The 25912-nt window shown below is 40.7% G+C and overlaps 1 protein-coding gene across 5 annotated transcripts in view; it reads right to left on the reverse strand.

The window, feature by feature from the left end:
- The window catches only part of CCSER1 (coiled-coil serine rich protein 1), a 740630-nt gene that overhangs the window by 288992 nt on the left and 425726 nt on the right, over positions 1 to 25912 (reverse strand). For 4 of the 5 annotated variants that reach the window (XM_081206994.1, XM_081206993.1, XM_081206995.1 and 1 more), the window contains one exon: positions 10071 to 10148. In XM_081206994.1, the coding sequence (XP_081063120.1) occupies positions 10071 to 10148 (78 nt within the window). Of the gene's footprint in view, positions 1 to 2436; positions 2759 to 10070; positions 10149 to 25912 lie in introns of those variants that run through there. The other variant, XM_081206996.1, reaches the window with a different exon arrangement.

Raw genomic sequence — 25912 nt, forward strand, 5'->3', positions numbered from 1 at the left:
TTACATGTGCGGCTATCACATGGAGCAGTAAAAGAAATCAGCTGTCCTTGCTGTCCTGAACAGTGCAGCCCCTAGTGGCTCCAGCTACATGACATCCATGTGTTCAGCATGAATGTTTGCAGAGTGGTGTGAGTAGGTGAACACATGTAGTTGCTCCAAATAATCAGCACCTGTGTGATCAGCCACTGATGCAGAGGACCCCTCTGCTGACTACTGTTTGCAAGGTCAGCTCTCACATATTACATGCATCACTGAATCACTGATGTGGAGCAATGCATGAAATGCACCACAATCTATCATTTCAGTCTCCTCGCCCCCATTGTATTACATCTATGCAATATCTGGATGCAAGCTTTTCTTCTCATGCTCAATGGGTGCAGAAGTCAAGGACTTTTTTCACTTATGTCAGCAAACTGCTTTCCTTTCCCACATCAGTAAAAGGGTGGGGGAAATGACTCTTCTTCCAGATTCTTTTCTGCCCGCATCTAGTAGAGGCATGCAAAGGATGGCGATGATGACAATGATACAGTCAACCATAATGAAGGAGAATGAAGTGGTGCTACAAGGCTCTTTCCATTGAGTAAAAATAAATGTATATTTGGAGCTAGAAGAGCACTCCCAGGGGGGTATGTGTGGAAATAACATGTGCTGGCAGAAGCAACCCCATTCTGAGCCTGTCAGTCTCTCACCAGTCAGAGCAGAAGATGTGGGGGATTCTGACTTGTGGGTCAGTGGCTGGAGAGGGCACACAAAAATATGCAATCTGATGTTTTCCCCTTGTCTCAGGGGCACTTAAGGAGAACAGGAGGGATTTAGATTGAACAGATCCAAAGCTTCCCCACCCCACAGGTCCCCTTTCTCCTCCTGTCAGAGCACCAACAGCAGAGGAGGGACCACTGTGGGTGTTTCCTTGGCTGCAGTGGGAAGACTTCTTTGGCTAGACAGCATGTTCTTCCTCTCTGCCTGAGGAGTGGGAGTTCTGCAAAATTCTATGGCCCTCCCAGGGACCACAAGAGTGCAACCCAAGATACTTTCTAGGCAAATAATTCGTCAAACTATGAAACATTTCCTGGAATGTACCACTGCAGACTGCTGGTGTGGGATTGTACAAACTGAATTCTCCTCCATAAAGCCATTCTTCTAGATCAGGAATAGTCAACAAGGTGCGCTTGCAGTATAATTCCCTTCTTTCCTGATGTTCTTACCTGTAGCGTGATGTGATGCAGTCATGCCATGTTTTATATCACGTCTAGCCATACTTCTGAGAAATCTGCATTTCTGCATTGCCTTGGATTCTACTCATGCAATCGTATGCATGTCTGCTCGAAAGCAAGCCCCATTGAGTTCATTGAGAGCCCGCTTTAGCTCATTGGAGTAGAGCTTAGGGTGTATTTCCAGCTATGATAACAGATGCAATCAGATGCAGATACCAGAAAAGAAGTTAAGGGAAGAAAATGAGAACAGAGAAAGAGAATAAATTCAGTCAAGAGATGTTTCTTTCAATCTCCTTGAAACAGTATTTGTTACTAACTGGATTATAAGACATCATAGCATTAAAATTCTAAAACTCACCATGTTCTTATAAGCGTTCTGTACTATATATAGTGTAAGGATGGAAAATCTGTGGCCCTCCAAATGTTTTTTCAGTTGCAACTCCCATCAATCGACCTCAGCCATCATCCCCAATGATCAGGGATGAGGGAGTTGTACCACATCAGGAGGGGCCACAGCTACCTTATTCCTGATATAGTAGTACAAGAGAAAGAGGTAAAAGATCTGTAAATTGGGTTAGGTTTGGCTATGCAAAGAAGGAGAAATTGGAAAAAAACCCGAGAGAGTTCAAAATTGTGTTCCATATGCAAGTAAATTCTTTACAAAATAATAGGCTCAAGATGAGAATCGACAGCTAGCAGAGCAACAAATGAGCTAGAAGTAAGAATAAGAAGACAGAAGAAAAGACTGGTTGATGTTTTGTTACAACTATGCTAAAGTGTAAATATAAAACTAGATGATGTGATGTCTCCTGTAGTTACTTAATATTGCCTGATTATAGTAAATTCTGGGGAGGACGCTTCTCAACAGAGATCCATGTACAGTATTGGTCCATGTAAACCAAACCACTCTAATTTGCTAGTCCCAAACTTATCCATTGGATTACACTTCTCCAAATTTTGTGGCTGTCTCAGTAAAAAACTAAACAAAAAAGTGCACAAAATGTGAATTTTACAGGAAACAATAACCTAACTGGCTTTTTGACACTTTTTATATTTTCTAAACTGCTTAGTTGCATGTTTTGACATGAGAAGTCACAATAGACTTGGTGTGGCCCAAAACGGTTTCCTGCCTAAAACAGGAACATTGCCCTTGAATGTTGCTCTTGGTAACCACCAAAGTGTACTACCACTGACCCCAAAGGACAATACAACTCTACACAAGTTATGGAAGATAAAATTATACTTTATTTTGATTTTTCAAATGCCTGTAATAATTTATTGGTAATAACTTAATCAAATATTTGTTAATGCAAATGAGAATAGTGAAGAATACTTGTTTTTTATAATGAGCAAGGCATTTTGTCCCAGCAAACCCCCCAAAGGCAAAGGCAGATTCATCTTTATACAGGCAACAAAGTGAAACTAATTGTCTATGTGCTGTGTGTGTCCAAGGATATGTTATTTTAATTAAATAATGTTGGTACCAATGAGATGCTGATTGGTTTGTAAACTGAACGTTCAGTACATGAAGAATTCCACAGGGCCTTTAAAAAAGAAGAAGAAAAATATGATAAATGAAGTCTCAAAGATTAAGTTGCATGCATCACTGGTAGAAGAGATATAAAACAATATTTGTGTTACAGATGCCTTTGTGCCCTAAAAAGTTGTATTAAAATTTTTAAGCCAAAGCACAATAATGATTAAAACAAATATAACCATGCTTACTATTATAATCAGTGAAATACCAATACATATGTTTTAAGTAAAACATTGCACATTTAGAGAATCTCAATGAAGAAGGATCCCACACCTATATGAAGAATCAGATTAGGGGGAAATTGAGCACCAAAGACAAACAAGATGAACTGAGGAAAATTAATAAAATTATATTAGCTTTGTGTTGCTCTGAATCCAATTACCTGACTAATGCAAAGGAAATCTGGCTGTGTACTCAACATACACTGCACATGTTTTAGACTTTTCTAGTGTGTTTGTCTAGAGAGTTTGTGGATAAGGAGCTATGATAAATATCAGGAAGTCTCTGATCTGAATTTAGCTTATATGTGACCCTTTAACCAGAGTGGGGAACCTGCAACCCTCCATATACAATTCTCATTATCACTGACCATGGTGGCTGTGTTTGATGGTAGCTGGAGTTCAACAGCATTTGGAGGGAAGCATCGCTGCAGAAACTGAACTTCTGGGCTTCACCCTATCACCTTTCTTCAGCATGTAAATAATAAGACTGACCAACCTTACAGAACTGTTGTATGGATGTCAAAAACAAAATGTTTTGACATTGATTTAAGATATGGTTATTGTTGTTATATTTTAAGATTTTAATGGTTTTCCAATATTACAGATAAGACATCACTGGGCTTTCCCCCCCACTAAACATAACTCATGTATTCACTGAGTTAAGAGATAACTCATGTTTTCACTGAAAGCCACATCTTGTACCTTAACTGCATTTTTTAACTATTCTTAAAAAAATAAAACCACTGTTGACTATTAGCATTAGACACCGAGTAGAAGCACTGTGAGATTCTGATAAATAATCCACTTGGAATGACTGCATTTCGTCCAAATGCAGCTTTGCTTCAAAAGCCAACAGAGAGAGCTACCTCTGTGAAGCAATAGCTTTAAAATATCTTTAAGTGTTTGGAAAAAAATATTTTGTAATATGGTAAATGCAAAAACAAGGAAGAAGAATTAAAAATGTGCACATGCTCCCATGCTCACCTGCAATCATATATTATACATAAGATCCAGAAATAATGCAGATGAATACATGGGCATGCAATTATGAACCCAATCAGTAAGTGCAAATTGTTCATGCGTTGCTAATACGTTTTGAGATATGGACCATATTTTAGATGTTGCAAATACTATCATAAAAAATATGGAAGACACAGAAGGAGAAAGCACCCACAACAGCAGAAGAGATGAACAATGGCAGGAACAGATGTTATCCTATGTAAACATAATGGTATTTTTGGCAACAAACTGCAGAGCCAGAATTTCTGTCAGGTGGCAAGGACAAGACACTCCATTCCTTTCCAGGAAGCCACAAGGGAGTGTTGTGCATCAATGCATTTAGCCCTAAATGCTGTCAACAAAGAGTTTACCATGAATGTGCTGTAGCAATATCCATAAGTGGAACACAGAACTGCCCAGTGCATCATGTAAAATAGTTCACTGGCTTAAAGTGATTTATGTTTCAATGTCCAAAGCAATATCTATCCATATAAATATATTTATTTTGCCAACTATGTCTGCTAGCTAAAAAACTAAAACAAACAAACAAGAGGGTTGTAGAAAATGGGTGAAAAAATGGGTGTGGAGTACAAAAAGTGGAATATATTGAGCAGTCTTCACAATATTTTTAATTATCCCCCCCCCCCGATAGTTGTTTCTATTTTAGTTGTAAGTCGCATTGAGTCTTTGTCTGGGGAAAAGTCATTGGCTGTAACCGTGCAATAAACCATTTGAGAAGAGATCATGAAGTGGTTTCCATCACATCATGAAGAGCAGTTCTTTTCAAATAGTGAGTTGGATCCATTCAGGCTTTCTAAATGCAGACGGTGTCTTCCACTTTTGGAATTTACACCTCATTGAAATGTCGCAATTGAAACCTACAATGTACTTCATCTTGCCCAAGCATAGCCATTAAAGCTGCTCATGAGCCTACCTATTATAGCACTTGACTGTTGTGAAAGCTTCCACAGTTAGTAGCAAGCTGGTTTCCTTCTTGCCTTTGGATCCAACCCACTGCAACAACATGGTGATGATTATAGCTGCCATGTCGAATGAGTGACCCCTCCCCATACCACTATGTGCAGATTATAATGTTTTGACTGGGTGAAACTCCTATCTTGGCACATGATGGTCATGCTTTAAAGTCTGCTTCTCAGTACCCTCATGTCAGCATTGTTTTGTAAATTGCTGAAATGGATAAAGGCTGAAGATGGTGCATAATATGCTGCATGTTACAACATAAAATAATGAAGTGTAACACAAATATAGTCCTCCAGATCACCAAAGGAAGAGGGAATAAGAGGAAGAATACAACTATCTGGAATGGAAAAAGTAATTCTACAAGATAATCAGATTTTGAAAGAAGTGGAGTATTAATGATGGTATTTCTAATAATTATTAAGGTGAGTGTTCTGGATTGAAAGTAATGCCAGCATCCAAGAGTCCCTATCCATCTGGAGCAAAACGTGTCATCATAGACATATTTCTACCACTCAGGCTATAGCACAATGACTGGACAGACATGGATCAAGAAAGAATAGTGCAATCAACAGTTGCAGTTGTGGAGGCCACATAAGATGGAGCTGTGTCTATCTGTACTATAGAAAAGTGGGGGACCAATGCAAATTGCACAAGGATGGTGTTCAATGATGAGGTACAGCCGAAAAAACCCTACACTCTGATGTGCACTATACTGGGATAAGTGGCAAACAATTTGACAGAAGACATGCTAATGTATGTTAATTAAAGCTCCACATCAAAAGTCACGTTTCTTTCCCTTTGTTCTCTATAGGTTAGGCCACCTCTTGAGATATCACCACCAAACTTGGCACATGGATTTCCAAGGGAGGGATAGTGATCTTTGTTAATGTTCAAATGCCAGCCACCATTAGAATCAAGATGGTAGACCAAAACATCACTTTGGTGGTGTAGTGGTTAAGAGCAGTAGTTTCATAATCTGGGGAACCGGGTTCGCGTCTCCGCTCCTCCACATGCAGCTGCTGGGTGACCTTGGGCCAGTCACACTTCTGTGAAGTCTCTCAGCCCCACTCACCTCACAGAGTGTTTGTTGTGGGGGAGGAAGGGAAAGGAGAATGTTAGCCGCTTTGAGACTCCTTAAAGGGAGTGAAAGGCGGGATATCAAATCCAAACTCTTCTTTGGCATGACTTTGCCTGTTTTTTTATATAGTTTTAGCTGCCTCTCCAGATAGCGTCACCAAATTCAGCATTAGGGTTCCCAAGGTGGGGACAGTGGTCTTCATTGATATTTGGATGTCAGATACTATTTTGATTCAAGGTGGCAGAACAATGCATGACTTTGGTGTGACTTTGCCCAATTTTTATAGTGATGGCTCCAAACTTATAAGTTGCACTTTCCATTTCAAAATCATAGTATTTTAATGTACTATAACCTGCTGTGACTAGAAAAAGCTGGTCAAGCTGCTCTTCAGGTATGTGTGTATACCTATATCATTATCAACTTACGTTGGTTGCATATCATTTTAATTGCATAACTGTTATGGCTTTCAACCAAATAGTAAAAGTTGTGGGAACGGTAATGTAGTGAAGTGCTGAAAACTCTCTCTTGGTTTACCTGGGAAGTGAAGGTGTGTGTACGGTTATCTGGCCAGTTTGAGTCTGCACATTTGCCCCATACACGCATCATGGAAGTGGGTGAGATTGAGATCGTGTCTCTGAAACAGTTCCTCTAAAGTTCTGAGCAGAGTCAATATACAGGCTGGGCACATGTAGGCTCTGTCTTCACAACTGGGAAAAGGCAAGATCCTCTATAAAGCAGACAAAGCCTATACGCATACAAACTTTTAAACAAATGCAGGATGGATGGGAGCAGGGTGGTGGTGAGACAAACTGAGTGTGTTCCCTGGACCATGCTGCAGAATCTTCTACGACATTGGGCCAGGGTTGGGGGGCAGGTGCTTGAGTGTTCTCCGACAGAAGAACCAATAGTAGGATGTTGCAAAAGCACTACGTTTGATTAAGGGAAATCATACCCAACCATAGGAATAGCATCTGTGCCTGCTTAACATATGGTTTGGTACTGAGGCACCTATCGGTTCATGTAATCTCATCACCACTGAAAATTGCATTACGAACTGTACATGCATCTTTGTTCTTTGTTTTGATTATGCGAGTGAAATTTAAGAAATTATTTCTTGATATCTTAATCAAAGAAGATTTTGAAGAACAGAGGAAGGTGAAGAAGGTTAAACTGACACTGATTTATTAAGATATGCTCACCACTTACCCATTAGCAATTTTCTCTCCCTCCCTATTTTACACACACACACACACACACACACACACACACACACACACACATTTTGCAACCTAATAAGTTTTGCTTGGCTATTATCTTTAAGTATACTTAGAAATGGGACTATAATTTTTTTAACAACATGTTGTTTTACCTCATTTTCTGGCAGAGGTCTCTTGACAACCTTTGCAACCTTTGAACACATGAGGTCTACCTATTTAAATTAATCCCCCTCTTTATCAATATGCTATGCACAGGCCAAATATCTAAATCCTGGGGCACAAATTAGCTTAGCAAATACAGAGGTGACCAAAATTGCAGTTCAAGGAATCTGTTGAGAAGAAGACATCATAGTTGTCCATAATTCCAAAGTGAAGTCTTAATGATAGGTAAATAAGTAGAGGCAAAACTAATTTTATGACGCCATTTTGCAAATGTTTTCAGAGCATTCTGGAAAATCAAAACTGAACTGCAATGCATTCCATATTAGTCAAATATTCAGGACACCATAATTTAACAGAATAACAATTTACAATGCAGGAAGAAATGCTGTGTTCCAAATTATAATAACATAATTCCTTACTTAGGGTGGTATACAATTAAGTTTTACTCAGAGTAGGCCTATTGAAATTAATGGACATAACTTAGTCACGTTTGTTAATTTCAATATGTCTACTCTGAGTAAAACTTAGTTGCATATCATCCTTTAAGTTCCCCTGCTAAAATTAAAGCCCTGAATTGGTGGAGTGCATTGGAGATATATGTACCAAAATACCCAATTCTTAGCTGCACGACATTTGTTTTATCAATCTGTTATCAACGATACTTCCTTTGCTTATGCTAGCAAATGTGCTGTTTTACTTCTCCCCATTATCTGTTCACTGCCTTTTCTCCAAGGTGTCTTTATAATATAAACTGACTAAGCTTGGTGACATCAGGGTGCATGCATATCCAGAAATTTCTTAACTTGTGTGAGTAAAACATATGGCAATCCAGTTGCAGCTCCTGACTGTGAAACCCTAGGGAAATGGCACTGGAAAATCTTCAAACTTGGCTGGTACAAAAATTGAGGAAAACATTGCTAGCCACGAATCAAAGTAAAACCCTCAAAATAATGTTCATTTGTGACTTTGAAACTTTTAGGTTAACTCAATTAACCTGGAAAGTTGTCTCTTTTATGCAGGTAAAAAAATACCCCCCAAATGACCTTTAAACTATTTTTTTCTCATAGGAGGGCTTGTCACAAATAGCAAGCTTGACACCCAGGAAGAATTAAACGAATACTGGAAATTGCACAAATTAGTTTTCCTATTGAAACTTGTGCATCCTTTGGGTGAAACAGGCAAAGTCATGAAGAGCAATGGGCTTTCTTCTCTGTGATGAAGAACTCTCTGTTCCCACCAGCCATTGTTGCTGACCCAAAGGATGATTTCAATGGGAGTTCACCATGAATAACTTTCTTAGAATATGTGCCCTTATGAGAGGTTTTCCTTGGTGAATCATTATACTGTTTCTAGAAACTGCTTTATTCTTGCTTTTGGTAATTTTAATTTAGTCTCCTTGATGCCTTAGGGTAAATCAACAGACAGGATATAGATGTAATAAACACACAAATGATGTGATAAATAAATAAGCGTAAGAATCAGTTTCAATGTGCTGATGTTTTGGCCTACGGTCCTGGCAGACAACAGTACCACCACAGAATGCAGAGATGGAAATGCAGGTTCTACAGATCTCTCATTTGGCCATTTCACCCAAGAACACTAGGTTTCTGGCTTGTTTGTGGGCAGCCCCAAATCAGAATCCCACTCCAAATGGAAAGTGGGGAAGCCAGAGAGCTAGTCCACAGAGCCAGCCATTCACATATGGTCGCAACAAGGATTCCCACTTCTTTGAAAGGCAACAAAACAAAAAGATGACTTCCTTTAAGGTTAATGTCCAGCACACCTACCAGAACAGGGCTATCCTATTCATTAATTCTGCTTTGAGAAACAGAAATTCCATAAAAGTAAAATGCGCACAACAACTTCAGTACCGATGGAACTGACCAAAAGCACATATGAGCCTACATCAAAAATCGGAAACTACTTTAGAGGATGCTGTCTGAAAAAGGTAACATTACCATGTTCATTCCGGTAGATAATAATTGCGCTTCTGTCTTTCAAACCTTGATTACCAATATACTTTTCAAGGGAGGTTGTAATGGGAATGATATCACATGCAAGCCAGCTCTATTAATCATTCCAATACATTGGAGTACTTTCTTGATAGTCACAGTTCATAATCGCACCAGGATAAAAATTCTAATTTTCAATTAAATTACTAGCAACATCCCCTGCTGATACCCAGTGATTAAAATATTAATGCAAACTTCTCTGCAAACTTCTTCAGCTTTCATTTGTAATACAATTTTTAAAAAAGGAAATAAAAGACTGGCTTAGTCTTTGGTGATTATGCATAATACGTTCATTAAGTTGTTAATAAGTAGGTAAATGCTTTTTACAATATTTGAAAATAGGGAAAGACTTCAAATTCTACTAATACATATTCTCCACGAACATTCCTGCACAAATTCTAGAGAGTATAAGGGAATTGTTGGTAAAACAAGCAATTAATAGGACATTGGTATGCTGGCAGGTAGCTGTAATTTTCTTCTTTTTTTCTGTTGCAGAAGGCATTTGAGAATCATTTAAGAGCGAAAGATGAATGGTGTTGCACTTTTACATCAATACGCAGACACAGCATTAGCAAAGGAAAATAGGCTGGTAGAGATTTAAATATCAATACAGAAGATAAAAGAAAAACTGTTTAAAACAGCTACTTACATCGTGGCCTACAAGTTCAGTCTGTGTGGATTTATCTACTTGAGAGGCAAGAGTCCTCTGTAAATATTGGGCTTTTTCCTGTGAAAGAAAACAAGACAAGACAAAACACTCCAGGTTAGTCATATTTTTCCTCCTTGGTTCTTCAGCTACCAACATCCAAAAACAAGAGGTCCAAATATCATACAGTAACAGGTTGCTGGGAAACAGGAGTTATTATAGTACTATTCTCAAGGTAAAATTTGTTCCCCTGATGCTATTTTGCTGGCCCATTTATTAGTCTGCTGCTGAGATCATATATTAGATGCAATGTTAAAGGGAGACCACCACTGGCATGATTTGCAAAGGACCATTTCACAGGGAACTGATTTAAGACTTAAAAACATTTTTAAAAATAAAAATAAAAATCTGCAATCTTACTCTCTGGAGAAGTTACAAGAATTTTACACACTAAACCATCTGTTATATAACGTGAAGATGTATGGACTCTTGGTTTCCAATTGTTCAGACAAGGGAATACAAAAACACAACAAAACTGCAGAGATGAAAACTGAGGGAGAAATATATGCTTCCATGGTACATAAGGGGAAAAGCACATTATTATTATTATTCCTAGGTTTTATTTCTCCCCGTTTATCTAACCCCTATATGGATTCCTTAGTTCATTTTTCTCAGCTGATTTGATTAGGAAATGCATTATCCATTTCAGACTCTAATCAACCTCAGTTCCATTGACATCTCATCTAAGGGCAAATGAATCAGCCTGTTTTCTCTCTGTCACTTCTGTATGCGTTCGCTCATAAATAAATCTTTCCTATCTTGTCTCTATGCTAGTCTGCTAATGTCAAATAGTTCCATTTGAATGCAAACTCTCTATTTTTAGTACATTCTTTCAAAACACACATTTGCGAACACATTTTCTCTCAAAAATATACAATGCAAGCATATTTTGATGCATTAAAAAAATAAAATAAATGGAAAATGCAGATAACTCTGAGTTGTCCTTGGTAGCCTGAGCTCTGTTTTACCCTAAACTCCTGCTTTCCTTACTGACTTCTGCTTAGTCAACATTGCCTATAAATGCTTCCAGACCATCTTTCAGTTCTTGTCAGACCAACAGAGCACATTCATGACTCTTGTTTTCAGAGCTATCTTTTCTGTCTGCTTGTTCCAAATCCAGTTCAGCAGATTCCTTCCCTTCGATCAACCCTCAGCTTCTGTCATCCATAGGATACTTGTCAGGGAACTGCCATCAGAGGCACGGGAGAAGGAGAGGGTCTCTGATTCTGCAGGGGAAGGTCCCAGCGCTAGAGGGAGACTCAGCCGGGAAGAAGGGGAAGAGAATGAGTGTAACACCAGGGATCCAGGAGAGCAACGGGACAGGGAGGTGCAGGGGCTCCAGGACTCTTCGTTGGAAGTTAGCGAGGAGAGCCCCAGCACCCCGCTGCCCACGCCCACCCTGCGCAGGAGACTCCCGCGCAGTGAGAGGCAGAGACGATTGGGCGTCAAACAACTCTTATGTTGGCAACGCTTTAAGAAACGCCCACAGACAGATTCTACAAGTGACTAAGGGCAGCCACGCTAATATGGGCTGCGTAGTCCGGAGGGTTTAACCAGGCAATCTGACGCTCAAACGGAGCAGGATTACGCACGAGTAACTCCCAACCACTACAATACTGAATGGCAGGAAATTAGGGAAAGACAGAAGAAAGTAATTCTATACCAAGGATGGGGAATCTCAGGTCTGAGGCCCTCCATGCCTCTCCTATCTGGCCCTCAGAACTCTCCCCAGCACCCACAACCTCTCTGCTCTTGGTGAACCAGGAAGAGTGCTGGGTTTACAGCTCTGTCCACGGGAGGAGGAAGAACTGTGTGGCTGCTGTAAATCTCGAGGCCACAATAAGGGAAACAGATTTGTTCACCAAGAACAGGGAGAACTTTCATATCTAATATCAGATACAGTGGTACCTCGGGTTAAGAACTTCATTCATTCTGGAGGTCCGTTCTTAACCTGAAACTGTTCTTAACCTGAAGCACCACTTTAGCTTATGGGGCCTCCTGCTGCCGCTGCACCGCTGATGCCCGATTTCTGTTCTCATCCTGAAGCAAAGTTCTTAACTCGAGGTAATATTTCTGGGTTAGCGGGGTCTGTAACCTGAAGCGTATGTAACCTGAAGCATATGTAACCCGAGGTACCACTGTAATTGTTTTATTAGCACTATTGTGAATTTTTCAACTACAGGCTATTATTTCTGTTAAACACACACACACACACCTCTCTTCTTATGTGTTAAGCCTTGTCACTTTTGTAGCTTTGGCTTGTTAAATTATTAACTACTGAATACAAAATTGCAGCAACAAGTTTACAGGGCATGTGCTGGTTATTTGAAATGTTGAATAGTATCATGGGTTCTAAACAAAGTCATAAAACATTTCCCTGGCGTAAATGAACTTCAGAAAAGTGACAATTTGGCCTGCAAATATAATTTTCTGCAACAGGCCCTGTATCAATCAATGGCTAATAAAATGCTAAGCTTCACAACTTCCTAAAACAGGTCCCCCCCTCCCCCCAAAATTAGAGCACATGTTGTGAACCAGCATCTTGAGGCACGGGTTTTGTGGGTGAATAGATTAAAACCAAAAGTTTCACACTTTACTCAAAAAATGTTCCTCAATCCTCTCTTAAAATAGCAACATTACTGCTCTCCAAAGCACTGAATGGCAGGTGCATCTACAAAGTGTCTTGATTTTTCAAGGCACACTTCAGCTTTTATTGTGGCACAGATTTCGGGAATCACTATTCTAAATGCCAATAAGTTTGTATTTTGCAGCTTGTACAATTACAGTTCAGTGTTTGTTAGATGTGCATCCCAGTCAATACAGTGGTACCTTGGGTTAAGTACTTAATTCGTTCCGGAGGTCCGTTCTTAACCTGAAACTGTTCTTAACCTGAAGCACCACTTTAGCTAATGGGGCCTCCTGCTGCCGCTGTGCCACTGCTACACTATTTCTGTTCTCATCCTGAAGCAAAGTTCTTAACCCGAGGTACTATTTCTGGGTTAGCGGAGTCTGTAAACCGAAGCGTATGTAACCTGAAGTGTATGTAACCCGAGGTACCACTGTATGTTTAGGAGTGTGCTTTCCAAACTTTTCATGTTGGTGACACACTTTTTATACCTGCATCATTTCACAGCAATTCAGTTTTACTAGCAAACCGGAGGTTAAACTAACCCGTGGGTAGGTAAACTAAGGCCTGGGGGTTGGATCTGGCCCAATCGCCTTCTAAATCCGGCCCGCGGATGGTCCAGGAATCAGTGTGTTTTTACATGAGTAGAATGTGTGCTTTTATTTAAAATGCATATCTGGGTTATTTGTGGGGCATAGGAATTTGTTCATTTTCCCCTCAAAAAATATAGTCCAGCCCCCCCACAAGGTCTGAGGGACAGTGGACCAGCCCCCTGCTGAAAAAGTTTGCTGACCCCTGAACTAACCCCTTTCCATCCCTGGGAGAAGTGCAGGGAGTGGTTGCATGACACACCTATACACTGCAGCCGACACTAATGTGTTGCGACACAGTTTGTAAAGCTCTGTGCTAGAGGCTCACACTGGAATCATCTTTAGAAGGAAGCGTGATCTTTTAATCCTATTTACTTGCAGCAAATATTTGAGTTGGCAAATCACTAATATCTACCCATCTCCAGTACAACCTAAAGGCCAATTGTCAACACTAGTTGGAGAGTATAATGACAACACATGGATAGAGATGGGCTGTAGGTAGTGATGAGACTAGCTAATATCCAGTTCACCATAAGAAGAAGAAGAAGAAGAAGAAGAAGAGTTTGGATTTGATATCCCGCCTTTCACTCCCCTTCAGGAGTCTCAAAGCGGCTAACAATCTCCTTTCCCTTCCTCCCCCACAACAAACACTCTGTGAGGTGAGTGGGGCTGAGAGACTTCAGAGAAGTGTGACTGGCCCAAGGTCACCCAGCAGCTGCATGTGGAGGAGCGGAGACGCGAACCCAGTTTCCCAGATTACGTGACTACCGCTCTTAACCACTACACCACACTGGCGAATGTGGTTTGTATCACAAACAACAGAGAAACTCACATTCATGTATATTGTATCGTAAAACCTTTATTTGCATCACATACAACATCCAAAACAAATCAATACAGAACTACCACTTCCCCAGTGGCACAAAACATTTGCTTAAAAAAAGGAGGCAGAGCAGTCTAGCGTCATATCTCTTGGTCTCCAGGGAGATCAGACGTCTGAAGTATTTCGACAACAAAAAATCAAATAGAGATATTTAGCCACTAACATGGTGAGCTCCTGATCATTCCCCAGTAATAGAAAATGTATGACCTCTGACTCTGGTTTCTAGAGTTGATCTAGAAATTGCTGGGGGAGATCATTCATGTATATGTGCCAGAAAGACAGAAAACACCAAACACACTGTACCAACATGAAAAATCCCCAAGAGAGGGAGAGTCTGTCATCTCTGATCACTGACCATGTTGGCCGGCCATGAAGGACACTGAGATCCAACAATATCTGGAGAGGAACAGGTTCCCCATGTCTGGTCTATTGTAACTGGAAGTGATGCTACAAGGTATCAGGCAGAAGTCTTTCCCAGCATCTGCTGTAGAGAACATTATCTCTGTTGAATCCTTGGTATTTCAACAAAACTTGAACCCTTCTCGTGGTGGGCCTGTGGCCTTTGAGTCTTACATGCTGGCCTCCTCCAAATGAATTTATAGAGATGGCTGGCTACTGGGGATGGTAATTCTCTGTCCCTGTCTAAAGATGTACCTAAAAAGTACCTTGGGCTCTTCCTGGGAATACACATGTACATAGGAAGAGTACACAGAAGGGGTTCAATGACCGATCATCATCATGGTTTCCTTGCCATTGCCATTTGATAGCTGGAGTGTTCCCTGAACAGGTACAATAGGAACACAACGGTGTGTGATCTCAGACATGTTATACAATCATACCTCAGGTTAAATATGCTTCGAGTTGAGTGCGTTCGAGTTGCGCTCCTCAGCAACCTGGAAGTAATGGAGCTCACTACTTCTGGGTTTTGCCGCTTGCGCATGCACAGACGCTCAAAATGACGTCACACGTATGCGCAGAAGCGGCGAAAAGCGACGTGCGAAGTTATGTTTACCTCTAGATGCAAATGGGGCTCCGGAATGGATCCCGTTCGTATCTAGAGGTACCACTGTATATGAGAGCAGTCATTGGCGTTGCTATTGCTGGAGTAACCCTTGGGCGTGCTTGTATTAATTTGCTTTCTGCTTTGCTCCTGGCAGAACACAGGATTACATATATGTATATCAAGTAATGCTGGTGTAGCTTTGGCAGAGTGGCTATTGGCATCAGAGTACCCTAGTTTGGGACTGCCTGTCTCTCATTATGAGCATTATAAATAGCAGCAGCTGCTCTCTATGATGCATTATACATGAAAGACTTCCTTTACTATTTATATTCATGGGTAATGGCTTCTACCTGAACATGATTTTATTCACCATTTCCTAAACACACACACACACACACACACACACATTTCTGATGAGGAATCTATTTTGAACTTCCTCCTTAAGTTTAGATGTATCAAGCAAGAAGATAACACAGGAAACAAAATACACCAGGAACATAAGAAAACAAGGGTGCATTTAAAGAGCTGCTTACACCTTTAAATCATTATACACATAAGGATCTTCCTATACCTGTTGTTTATGTGCCCAGTCCAAATATGGGTAGGGCACAGAGGAAACGAGAGAAAGCTATCGCAACAGATCCTCCTAGGAACTGTGCTGCTTTTCCTAACTGTGTAATAGTTGGCCCACTGAGCTCAGAATAGCTCTCCAGGGTTTCAGACAGGAAACCCTTCCCCAGCCCTATCTGGAGATTCCAGGGACTGAACTTGGAACACTTTGTATACAAAGTATGCACTTTACCATTGACTTACGAGCCTTGGAAATGTGGTGTGGTTTCTAACAGAGACATCCAACTGTGTGTGTGTGTGGGGGGGGGGGTTTGCAAATACATTGAACTACTGATCAATTAATTGTGGTACTACTTTCAGTCAGACAAATCAGTTTTAATCTGCTTGATGAGTTGCACTTTTAGTTACAGGAGCTTATCTGAAATGATGCTCTTAATTTTCCTCTATTGTTTCATTCAGAATATTGAGCAGATCACATTGATAGAAACTGTAGCACATATTATTGGACGATAACTAATTAAGTCACAGTCAGAGTACACCAACTGAAATCCATGGACACAAATTACTTAAGTCTGTTGATTTCCATGGCTCTGCTCTGGGTTAGGTATCAACATTATGCATTACATTAAAGCAGAGTTTTGTTTTGTTGATGATGAGAACATTGCACCTTCACACAACCATACTTCAGAATGATTGAATGGACGTTGCTATACTTGTTCCAGGTGACTGAAGGACAGATATTTAGTAGAAGAGGTATGAGAGAGGGGAAGGGAGAGAATGCCAGGAGTTGACCTAATACTGAATATGACTTGCAGTGTTTTGTAATTACTGAATCATAGCTCTGAAGAGATGGAAAGCTGAAGCAATTTTTAATAAATTGTGTTGGATAACTGGAACTCAAAAAGGCAATACGAAACACCATCATTGTGGAAATAAAGTGCTAGATTAGAAAGGGCAGGCTAAAAAGAGGCAAAAATCCATATGCAATGCATATGTTACAAGAGTACAGATATAGTCATAAGCCCTTTTCTGCCTGGATGCTTGCCAAAGAAGTTCAAATCATAATAAAGTGTTTGATGAAGAGGTCACAACCATCACGGTATGACAAAAAAAACCCCACAACAACCCACAAATGAGCAAGAAGGTAGTGATCATACAGGTGTGATATGGGGGAAAGAAGGCAGAACCATGTATACCCTCCAAGCTACAGGAGGAAAGGTGGGATATAAATGTAATAAGACACCCAGCAGCTGCATGTGGAAGAGCGGAGACGCGAACCCAGTTCACCAGATTATGAGTCTACCACTCTTAACCACTACACCACACTACATCATAACAAATAACAACAATAAAATGTAATAAAATTTGGGTGTGGGGTATCATTTTCTGGTGTCAGAGGTTGTCCCTTTTAATCATATGCTAGCTGCTCAATAACTGATGGCAGAAATATGGTTAAAAGTAAGGGGTGAAAGAAAACCAATAATGTTAAGTTTCTCCCCAAACTTTTCAAATAATTTTTCCCTGGGGGTGTGTTCATCAGGCCTAAAGATAGAAAGATAGATCGTAACTGAAGCCTTCGTTCCTTAGTAAACTCAGTGAAAAAGGTGGAAGATCAATGTTCCCAGCTACATAAATAAATGCATTACTAGCAGAGGTAATGTTGGTAATGACATTAGCCAAAGTGGCGTGCTGGGTCCGTAAGCCTTTTTGGCCATTTGGTACAAATCTCTGACTGCAATGTTAGTGAGGCCAATGCCAGTCACTTTCCAGATAGATTTTAGTGGCAGGTGCATTAGTCAGTTAGATTGTAGAAATCATTACACTAAGCTTATTCCAATTGCAACTAATGTTTATTGATGACTCTTGACATTAATTAAATCTCACTGTTCTGAGCTTCCAATATTTTACTGCCTACCTAGCTCAGAGACGGGAGGATATCAAGACGCGGTAAGCTCAATTATGAAGGAGAGCGAAAAAAAATGGAAGTTTTCATTAAAATTTACGTCCATCCATTCTGTCTTTCTAAGCACTAGGACATGAGAGCACTAAATGTATGGCAAGCAAAACACTGTTAATTTTAACAACATTCAACAGGGAAACATTGGCCTGTGTGTAAAAAAAAATAGCCCTCAAAAGACAGATCTAGCTTTCTATGAGTTTATGGTTCATTGTTGCATGAACAAGGAGGGATGAGCTTGGGCTGGCTCATTCCAGCCCTCCCCTTGACACATGAGGTGGGGAGATATGAAGCTACCATTCCCAGCACTTTGTTGTTGCATCTGAACTTGGGAAACAGTGGTCCGTGCCAACACCAGTTCATTAAACCCCAGCCAGCAAAATACCGAAGTAGGATTGCCATGTCTAAAACACCATCAGCCAGCAGCCTATCGTAAACAGTCAATTACTCCTCTAGCCAGATGATCCTGTCTCCTTTCCCTTTGTACCCTTATCTAAGCAGAGTCCTCAGCTCATTTAACAGCACCTTTCAGGCACTCGGCTTGTTTCCCAATCTATTCCTTACTCTTTCTTATTAGAACAGAATCCTGCTGGATCAGAACCAAGGCCTATCTGGTCCAGCATCCTTTTACCTTTTAAGTCCTTCTTAGGTGTCCTCCTCCATAGCTGAGCTGTGCCCCACCCTCACAGGTAAGGGCATTGCACCTGCCATCCATGAATAAGGTTGGAAGGATGTCTGGAAAGTGAAGCCTACAATATACACATGGTCTACAGTTTCTCTCCATAATTGGGAATGGCTGATCCCAAAGGGTTCTCAATCACAGGGAGAGCCTACATTCAGACAGCAGGTTCCCCTTTATTGACGTTCTCCCCAAGATGGAGAGACTAGGTGTGGTGGGGTCAGCAGAAAACTTGTAAGGAGGCAGAACTCCACTCTCCCCCGCCCCATGATGAAAATTGCATAGAGAGGACTTAACAATTCATTCAGTATACCAAAAATACCTATACTGAAGATACAGCAATTTCCAAAATGGCTTAAATTTAATCAATTGACAAATTAATTAAGAGGCAGGTGATTAATAGCTTGAGCATTATTTAATTAGTTGAGAGTCATGGTCCTTGAGATCCCAGCAACTGGATCTTTTGGATGCATCTCATTTAACATAAAAACATGTGTCCAGATTTTCATCTTAACAAATATGTAATGATGATGATAATAAACACTTATTGAAATAGTTTATTCTGACACAATGCTGCTAAAATATAACCTGAAGTTATCCAGGCAATCTTTATTTGCATTAGATTATAGTAGTTAATTACATGTTCACTTTCATTTTCTGCCTGGGCTAAATATAGTTAATATATTAAGATATTATTCACTTATGTTTTTACAACTACTAATGAAAGAGGTAACACTTACTGCTAGTGGACTGATTCAGTGTAGGATTAGATATAAGAGTACCTGAACAAAATGTGATTTTGTACTTAAATCCTTTGCTAAGGTCAAAGAGCCAGCATATTTATTCTCAAAGGCAAAGTGGAAAAGACAGAAACACAGATGGCTATCCATACCCCATTATTTTGGAGTAGCCTTGGTTGAAACAAGCAGCACTGCTTGAGAGTTAACTAATAATGGACCACAGGCCATAGGATTCAACCATTAGCTGTGAAATATGTGCAAAAAAAAATTATAGTAAAGGCTGGTGCATCTTTTTCATTATCAGAGGCAGACTGGCACTGAGTTTCATGCCTATGAATGTCCAGCGTATTATTAACTTGATGGTACCAGAGAGTGTTGTTCATGCAAAAGTAATGACAGATTTCTATGAAAGTCTACCAGAAAGGCCACAAGTACAAGTGATACCAAAATGGGATAATTATAATGATGGATGGACGGAACATGCATGAAAAATGCGTAAGTGTTCCCAGGACACACAGAACTTCTGCAGAGTTTAGTCATGTGCTCTCCCTCAAACATTTTCCTATGATTCAGTAACAAATATATTAAATGGAAGTATTATTAATGCAACATACGACCTTTCATCAGGCTAGTGGGGGGAAATGCCTTCTACAAAGCAGATGGATGTAGGAAGGGTGGAATGATCCATCTCCCTCTGTAGGCCTGCTACATTTCTGTGGTGGTTGTGGGGAAATAAACTTTATTTTCTCTGCACCTAGCATGGAAACCAACCAGGCTGGCAGAATAGGGACAGAATCATCTGTGTCACCCACACCGAAGGCTTCCTATGGCTACCAGGCCAGTTTAAAAACATGGCTGTATTAATGCTACAGGATTACATTATGATGTGTGAGTGGGTGCTCCCAAAATCTGCTCCAGAGGGTATGACAACACTCCAGAGAAGATGCTGAAGGTGTGCAGGAAACTAGAGGAGGAAAGAGAGGAGAGTGAGGTTCTTTTGCATGAGTGGCACTCTGTACCACTCATGCAACTCATAATAATAACACCTTTATTGTCAATGTACAACCTGTGTACAATGAAATTAACAATGAAATGCACTGTCTCATGGGTTGCTTAGATACCCTGCCCCCTGCCCAGAAGCAGAAATCTTTTGATTAGAAGACTCACACACAAACACAAAGAACACCACTAATCACTAATAAAAAACAGAGTTTAGCCCTATCTGTTGAAAAGCTCTGTGGATATGGGGCCCCCACATGTAGAAGCTGCATGCATGATCTGGGACTCTTCAGAAAGCAAGGTCCCCCAATAGTGCACAAAGCCTATGAGTAATTGCATAGACCAGGTGCACACATGAAGCTAAGGGGTAGGGACAATGGGTTGGAGTAACCTAACAAGCACCATCAGTGGAGGCCCAGTGCAAAACAGGTCATTCTCCCCCGCTCTAACACACCCCAAATTGGTTTGGGGTGGTTAGGGGAATCCCAAGAACAGCACACTGGGAGAAGAGCGAGGGGACTGTTTTATCAAGCAAGGTGAAACTTGTGTAGATGGAACGTCTGACATTGAATTCCATCCATATCTTGCATTTACAATCCTGCTACTCCTTCTACACATTCATTCTACATACATGTGAAATGACCATATAAAAATGGCCGCTTACTTCTTCCCTGGGTGGGCAACATTTGCGGCCCCTTATGTTCGGCCACCATTCCAGGCAGCCACATCCCAGATGTCTGGCTTGCCATTTGGGAATTTTCCCTGATCAGCTGGACAGCAGAGCAAATCTGCCTGCCGGGGGGCAGGGATTTAAATTGGTGAATCAGAATCACCTGGTAGACAGGGCCTTGCTGGCTGACCAGGCATTGGTTGCATATTGCGATGTATAAAAGCTGGCTGCATGTGGCTCCTGCAGCACGGTCAGCAGAAGAGCAAACCCTCTCTCTCTCCTTTAACATTAACTGTTTATTACATTCTTGGTCAATTATTTATTGTGTATTTTAAACATACCTCTTTTCCAGACTGCTGCTTTAACATTGTGTATTCCTTAGGTTTTCATCTATCTAACCATGAATCAATCTCTTGCATTTCATGACCTTGCTATGGTTGCCAATAGTTGTCATATTCGGAGCTGGGAAGGAAATTCCCTGTAGCCAAATTGGCCGGCCTGGAGGTTTTGCCTTCCCCATAGCGAATCATAAAATTGAGTTGAGTCCTAGTCTTCAAGCTTTTAGCTGATGTGGTGTGTTACCCTGGCCAGAACCAGCAGCATACTCAGGGTACCCTGTTAGAGGAGTCTTGGTGGAAGTCTCTGTTCAGAAGCCAAGCTTGGGGACAGACGGGCCACAGAGCTTCCAGCAGTGGCCTTAGGATGGTCACCTCAGTAGAACAGCATCTTGTGGAGGCCATAATCCTTGGCACAACCCTGAAAAGTTTCAGCCCTCTGGTAGGAGGCTAAAATGAATATAAACCCAATGCCTGAGCCAAAAATCCACCTACATCTGTAATGAATAAAGCTGTGGCCATTTTGAACCCATATTGTTGTCTTCTTGAGTTTATTTCATCACACCTTATTTTGGTCACTGCTGGGGGAGGGTGGGACTGAGACTGGCACCACAATGGCTCTTCCAGTGAGGGAAAAGGGCTCTTGCCTATGTGCAAAAAAGTCACTGGATATCGTTTCAGCTCAGCTCCAAGTTCGAAATGTTTGTGTGCATCCTGGAAGTGCAATCCCCTTTCAGCATAAGAGGATTTGGTTCTTGCTCTACAAGAGCAACTCACTGAGAGGTTTAATTATGTTTGGTAAAGAGCAAACTTTTGCAGTGATGGAGATAAAAACAAAAATTATCAGGGGAGCTGAAATACAGAAACTCATTTGGCGGGCTTAGCATGCCCGGTTTCAGAAGAGGGGAGGAACAGACAGCGGTGTTATGTCCAGCTGTGCATAATACAGATGAGAAAACAAGCTTAGTTAAAATGGATCCTGAATTAAACTTTGCCCAGTTCTTGAACCAAAGTGATGAACCCTTTGAGATCACCCCAACCCCTCTAATTAGAACATTTCTGTAAGCATGAAAGTTGCAAGGACAAAATAACCGATTTTAAACATATGCACAATTTTTGTTTACATTTTCACATTTTTAAAAAGCACTGGCAGATGCTGTGTGTCCCTGGGGCCCCAGCAATCAAATGTTCATTCCAAGGACCTTTTGCTCTATTTCACATTAGATTTGCATATAAAGGATTCAAGCCAATGCTTCTTACAGAAACTCCAAAAGGGTCTGGTCCAAAGTCAAGGAGCATGCAGGAATGCTCGTGGTTTGGCATAAAGTCATGAACAAAATATTTTTGGGCAACTATGGTATGTTTAGATATTGTTAAAACAAACAAACCCCAAAGGCATTTTTTTGAAAGCTTTGTGTATTGCATACATGGTTCTCCTCTTCCTCATTGACTTTCCACAACAGGCCCATGAGCGGCAGTGACTGGGTCACCAGTTAACCTCATAGCCCCATGGGGATTTGAACCTTGATCTCCCAGGTTCTAGACCAACATTCTAATAATTATTTGTAATTCTTCATGATAGGTTTTTGGATTGTTAAATGTATTGTTCCTTTGACATGCTGTGAACCACTTTAGGCATAGTTTAAGGTCTGTTATAGGGACGCTGGTGGTGCTGTGGGTTAAGCCTAGGACTTGCCGATCAGAAGGTTGGCATTTTGAATCCCTGCAACGGGGTGAGCTCCCATTGCTTGGTCCCTGCTCCTGCCAACCTAGCAGTTTGAAAGCAGATCAAAGTGCAAGTAGATAAATAGGAACCGCTCCGGCGGGAAGGTAAACGGCGTTTCCGTGCACTGCTCTGGTTCGCCAGAAGCGGCTTAGTCATGCTGTCCACATGACCCGGAAGCTGTACGCCGGCTCTCTCGGCCAATGAAGCGAGAGAAGCGCCGCAACCCCAGAGTTGGCCACGACTGGACCTAATGGTCAGGGGTTCCTTTACCTTTACCTTAAGGTCTGTTATACACACATTTTAATTTCTTTTGCCTTTCATAATGAGTCAGCTATGAGAAATACCTTTGTTCCATTTATTGTTTAAGGAAAAAAGTGCTCCCGCATGATTATTAATTAATGTGTTGATACTAAGTGCATAACTTTTCATGCCTGGTTCTGATTTCCCCTGCCCCTTGCTCGGTTCAGATGACTTGTTTAAATGGGCAACTGACATATATATGTAGTTTCAAAGCCACAAATTTCTGCAAATGTTCTACCCCTGTATTAAAATTTATTGGCTAAGAAGAAGAAAAGCCCTGTGATAATGATTGATATTTATATTTGAGATTTTCCCATAGGAATTGCATTTCAAGTGTTCTTTTTACATCATTCTCAACTGTGGAGAACTGTAGCATTCTTCCTTTTGTGGTTTAATTGTCACAAGCCCAAAAATCTGTAGTTCAGTGCTGCAATTTTTGAAGCCACCTACAGTTTTAACAATCTGTGGGGATTGGTATGCAATTTGCATTACAATACAGTTCCAGAGGCCCAAAAGCAAATTTTGTTTTTCATATTGCACTGAACTCTTAAGTCATCTGTCACATTTGGAGGCAGGGAAATTGTTTCAACTAAGATCACAGATGTTACTGGACAATTCTAAGTTTAAAGGTAGCTTCACTGAACATTTGTAAGTGGAGGCTCCTGTCAATTTATCCCTTTTATGACTTACAGTTTATTTCTATAGAAAAGGAGTCACATTGGAGTAACTCCCCCACTCCGCTCCACAATTGTTTTGCCTGCATAATAGTTACATGTCCAAGGACTATCTCCAGTACTTCTCATTTCATTTAGCAGGTTCCAAGAAATGACACTCCTTTGATGGAGTAGTAAGTATCAGGAGCACAAATTCTCCAACTAGGGTAAACCATCATGATATGTTGGACAGCACAAAGAGAAGAGCTCCACATCCTATCTATGGTGATTCAAGGAGTTAACATTGAAAATAAGTTTCAGCACACAAAATCCTTCTGTGAAATATTGTTTCGAAGATCATTTGGAAAGTCACATCTAGGAGCAACCTACAAAAAACACTCCCTGGGACCCACTCTGATGTTCGCAAAAGATCCCTGGAAAAACCTGGTGCAGGAATGGCCCACTAGCAGAGCCGGCCCACCCATTAGTTGCCTCAGGTGGCAGATCTAGCTTCTTTGCTGTCACTGGCCGCCATGGCTTCCTCCTCTGCTGCTGCCCACCACTGGAGGGAAGAGTGGTATTATGCTCAAATCCTATTTTTGGTTTCCCGCAGCCACCTGACTGGTGACAGCGAGAACAGGATGTTGGAGTAGATGGGACCCTGATCCTGAAGGCTCTTCTTATGTTCTTATTATCCAAAGGTGAAATTTCTTGTTCTATCCACATTTGCCTCTGGCTCCACCCACCATTGGTTTGTGGACCTCAGAAGGTTGCCCCAGAGGAAAAAGGGCCCTTGGACTGAAAATGGCTCTCCATCCCGGGCCCAGAGAATCAAATGGTTTAATCCTATAATGCAAGCTCAATTTGCAAAGGAAGAGAGATGCTGCAAAGGGCTGTTCTGCATTTTGTAATGATACTTACAGTGCCTATTAACAGTCAGAAATGGAGCATGTAAAGTTACAATAAAAGTTTTGACTGTGGCATTTTTGCCGTTTCTACATAAGACTGTTCATTGGGTTGATAAAGTAAAACAACGACAACAACAAAAACCAGCTGGAGGAATTGTTTTGGTATGTGAAACCTCTACCTGAACATTCTCTGTTGAACTGCAACTTTCTATTTTCCATTAAACAGACCTCAGTGGGATACACCAATGTTGCTAAACAAACAAGCAAGCAAATGATGCAAGTCATTGGGCATCATGCAGACTGACCTTCGCTCTTTTCTTCTTTTTGAACTGGTGGCATGGTTCATTTTATTCAAGCTGCTGAAACATTTGTGCTATAATGCATCACATTAAAGCAACCAGCTGTGATGTTTAATTTAAGCTAAAAGTTTATGATCTACAACTACATAATATCTTTGGGAATTGCTCGTTCTGTATGTTGCAGCAGGACCCAAATGTGGAACTAAGTGCTCAGAAAACTTCATCCTGCTTCATGTGAATGGTCCTTAGCCATTACTGGCTATTACTTATAGCAAAATGTGTGCTGGGGAAAAGTGCCTGTTTCAGTGCTTGTCTAAAAATAGATTTGCAGCATTCTGAGCTCTCATTTCTTTCTTAAGTAAGTACCACATATTTGACTTCATTATTAGAACCTGATGCAGAATCTAAACTTTTAAAATTCATATTACATGGTGGACTGAAGCAAAATTCCAATCTCTTTCTTAGTATTGTCTTTGGATAAAGTGTAATTGATGGAACAGCTGCCTATCACTTTGAGAATTATGTGAAATTGTATTCCCCATGTTAGGTCAACACAATGGAAGCGGGAAAAGATACCAGTTGAGGGAAAATGTATAAATATATGATAAAGGCTGCTGCCTGGCAATTTTTCCTTTGGTAGTACTAATACAATATCACAATCATATTTAAAAGCTATGAAGCTTAAATACAAAATAGATCAACTTCCAGCAAAATGTCCTTCATTGTGATAGGAAGTGAGCATATATAAAGGGAAGGAGGAAATATGTATATTGCAAAGATTCTGGGGAGGTTTGCAGCTCCTTGCAAGGTTCTTTTCAGTATCTGAGTTGGTGAGCAAGTTTTTCCT

The sequence above is a fragment of the Podarcis bocagei genome, assembly GCF_964188305.1.
Source record: "Podarcis bocagei genome assembly, chromosome: 9".
NCBI classification, from domain to species: Eukaryota; Metazoa; Chordata; class Lepidosauria; order Squamata; family Lacertidae; genus Podarcis; species Podarcis bocagei.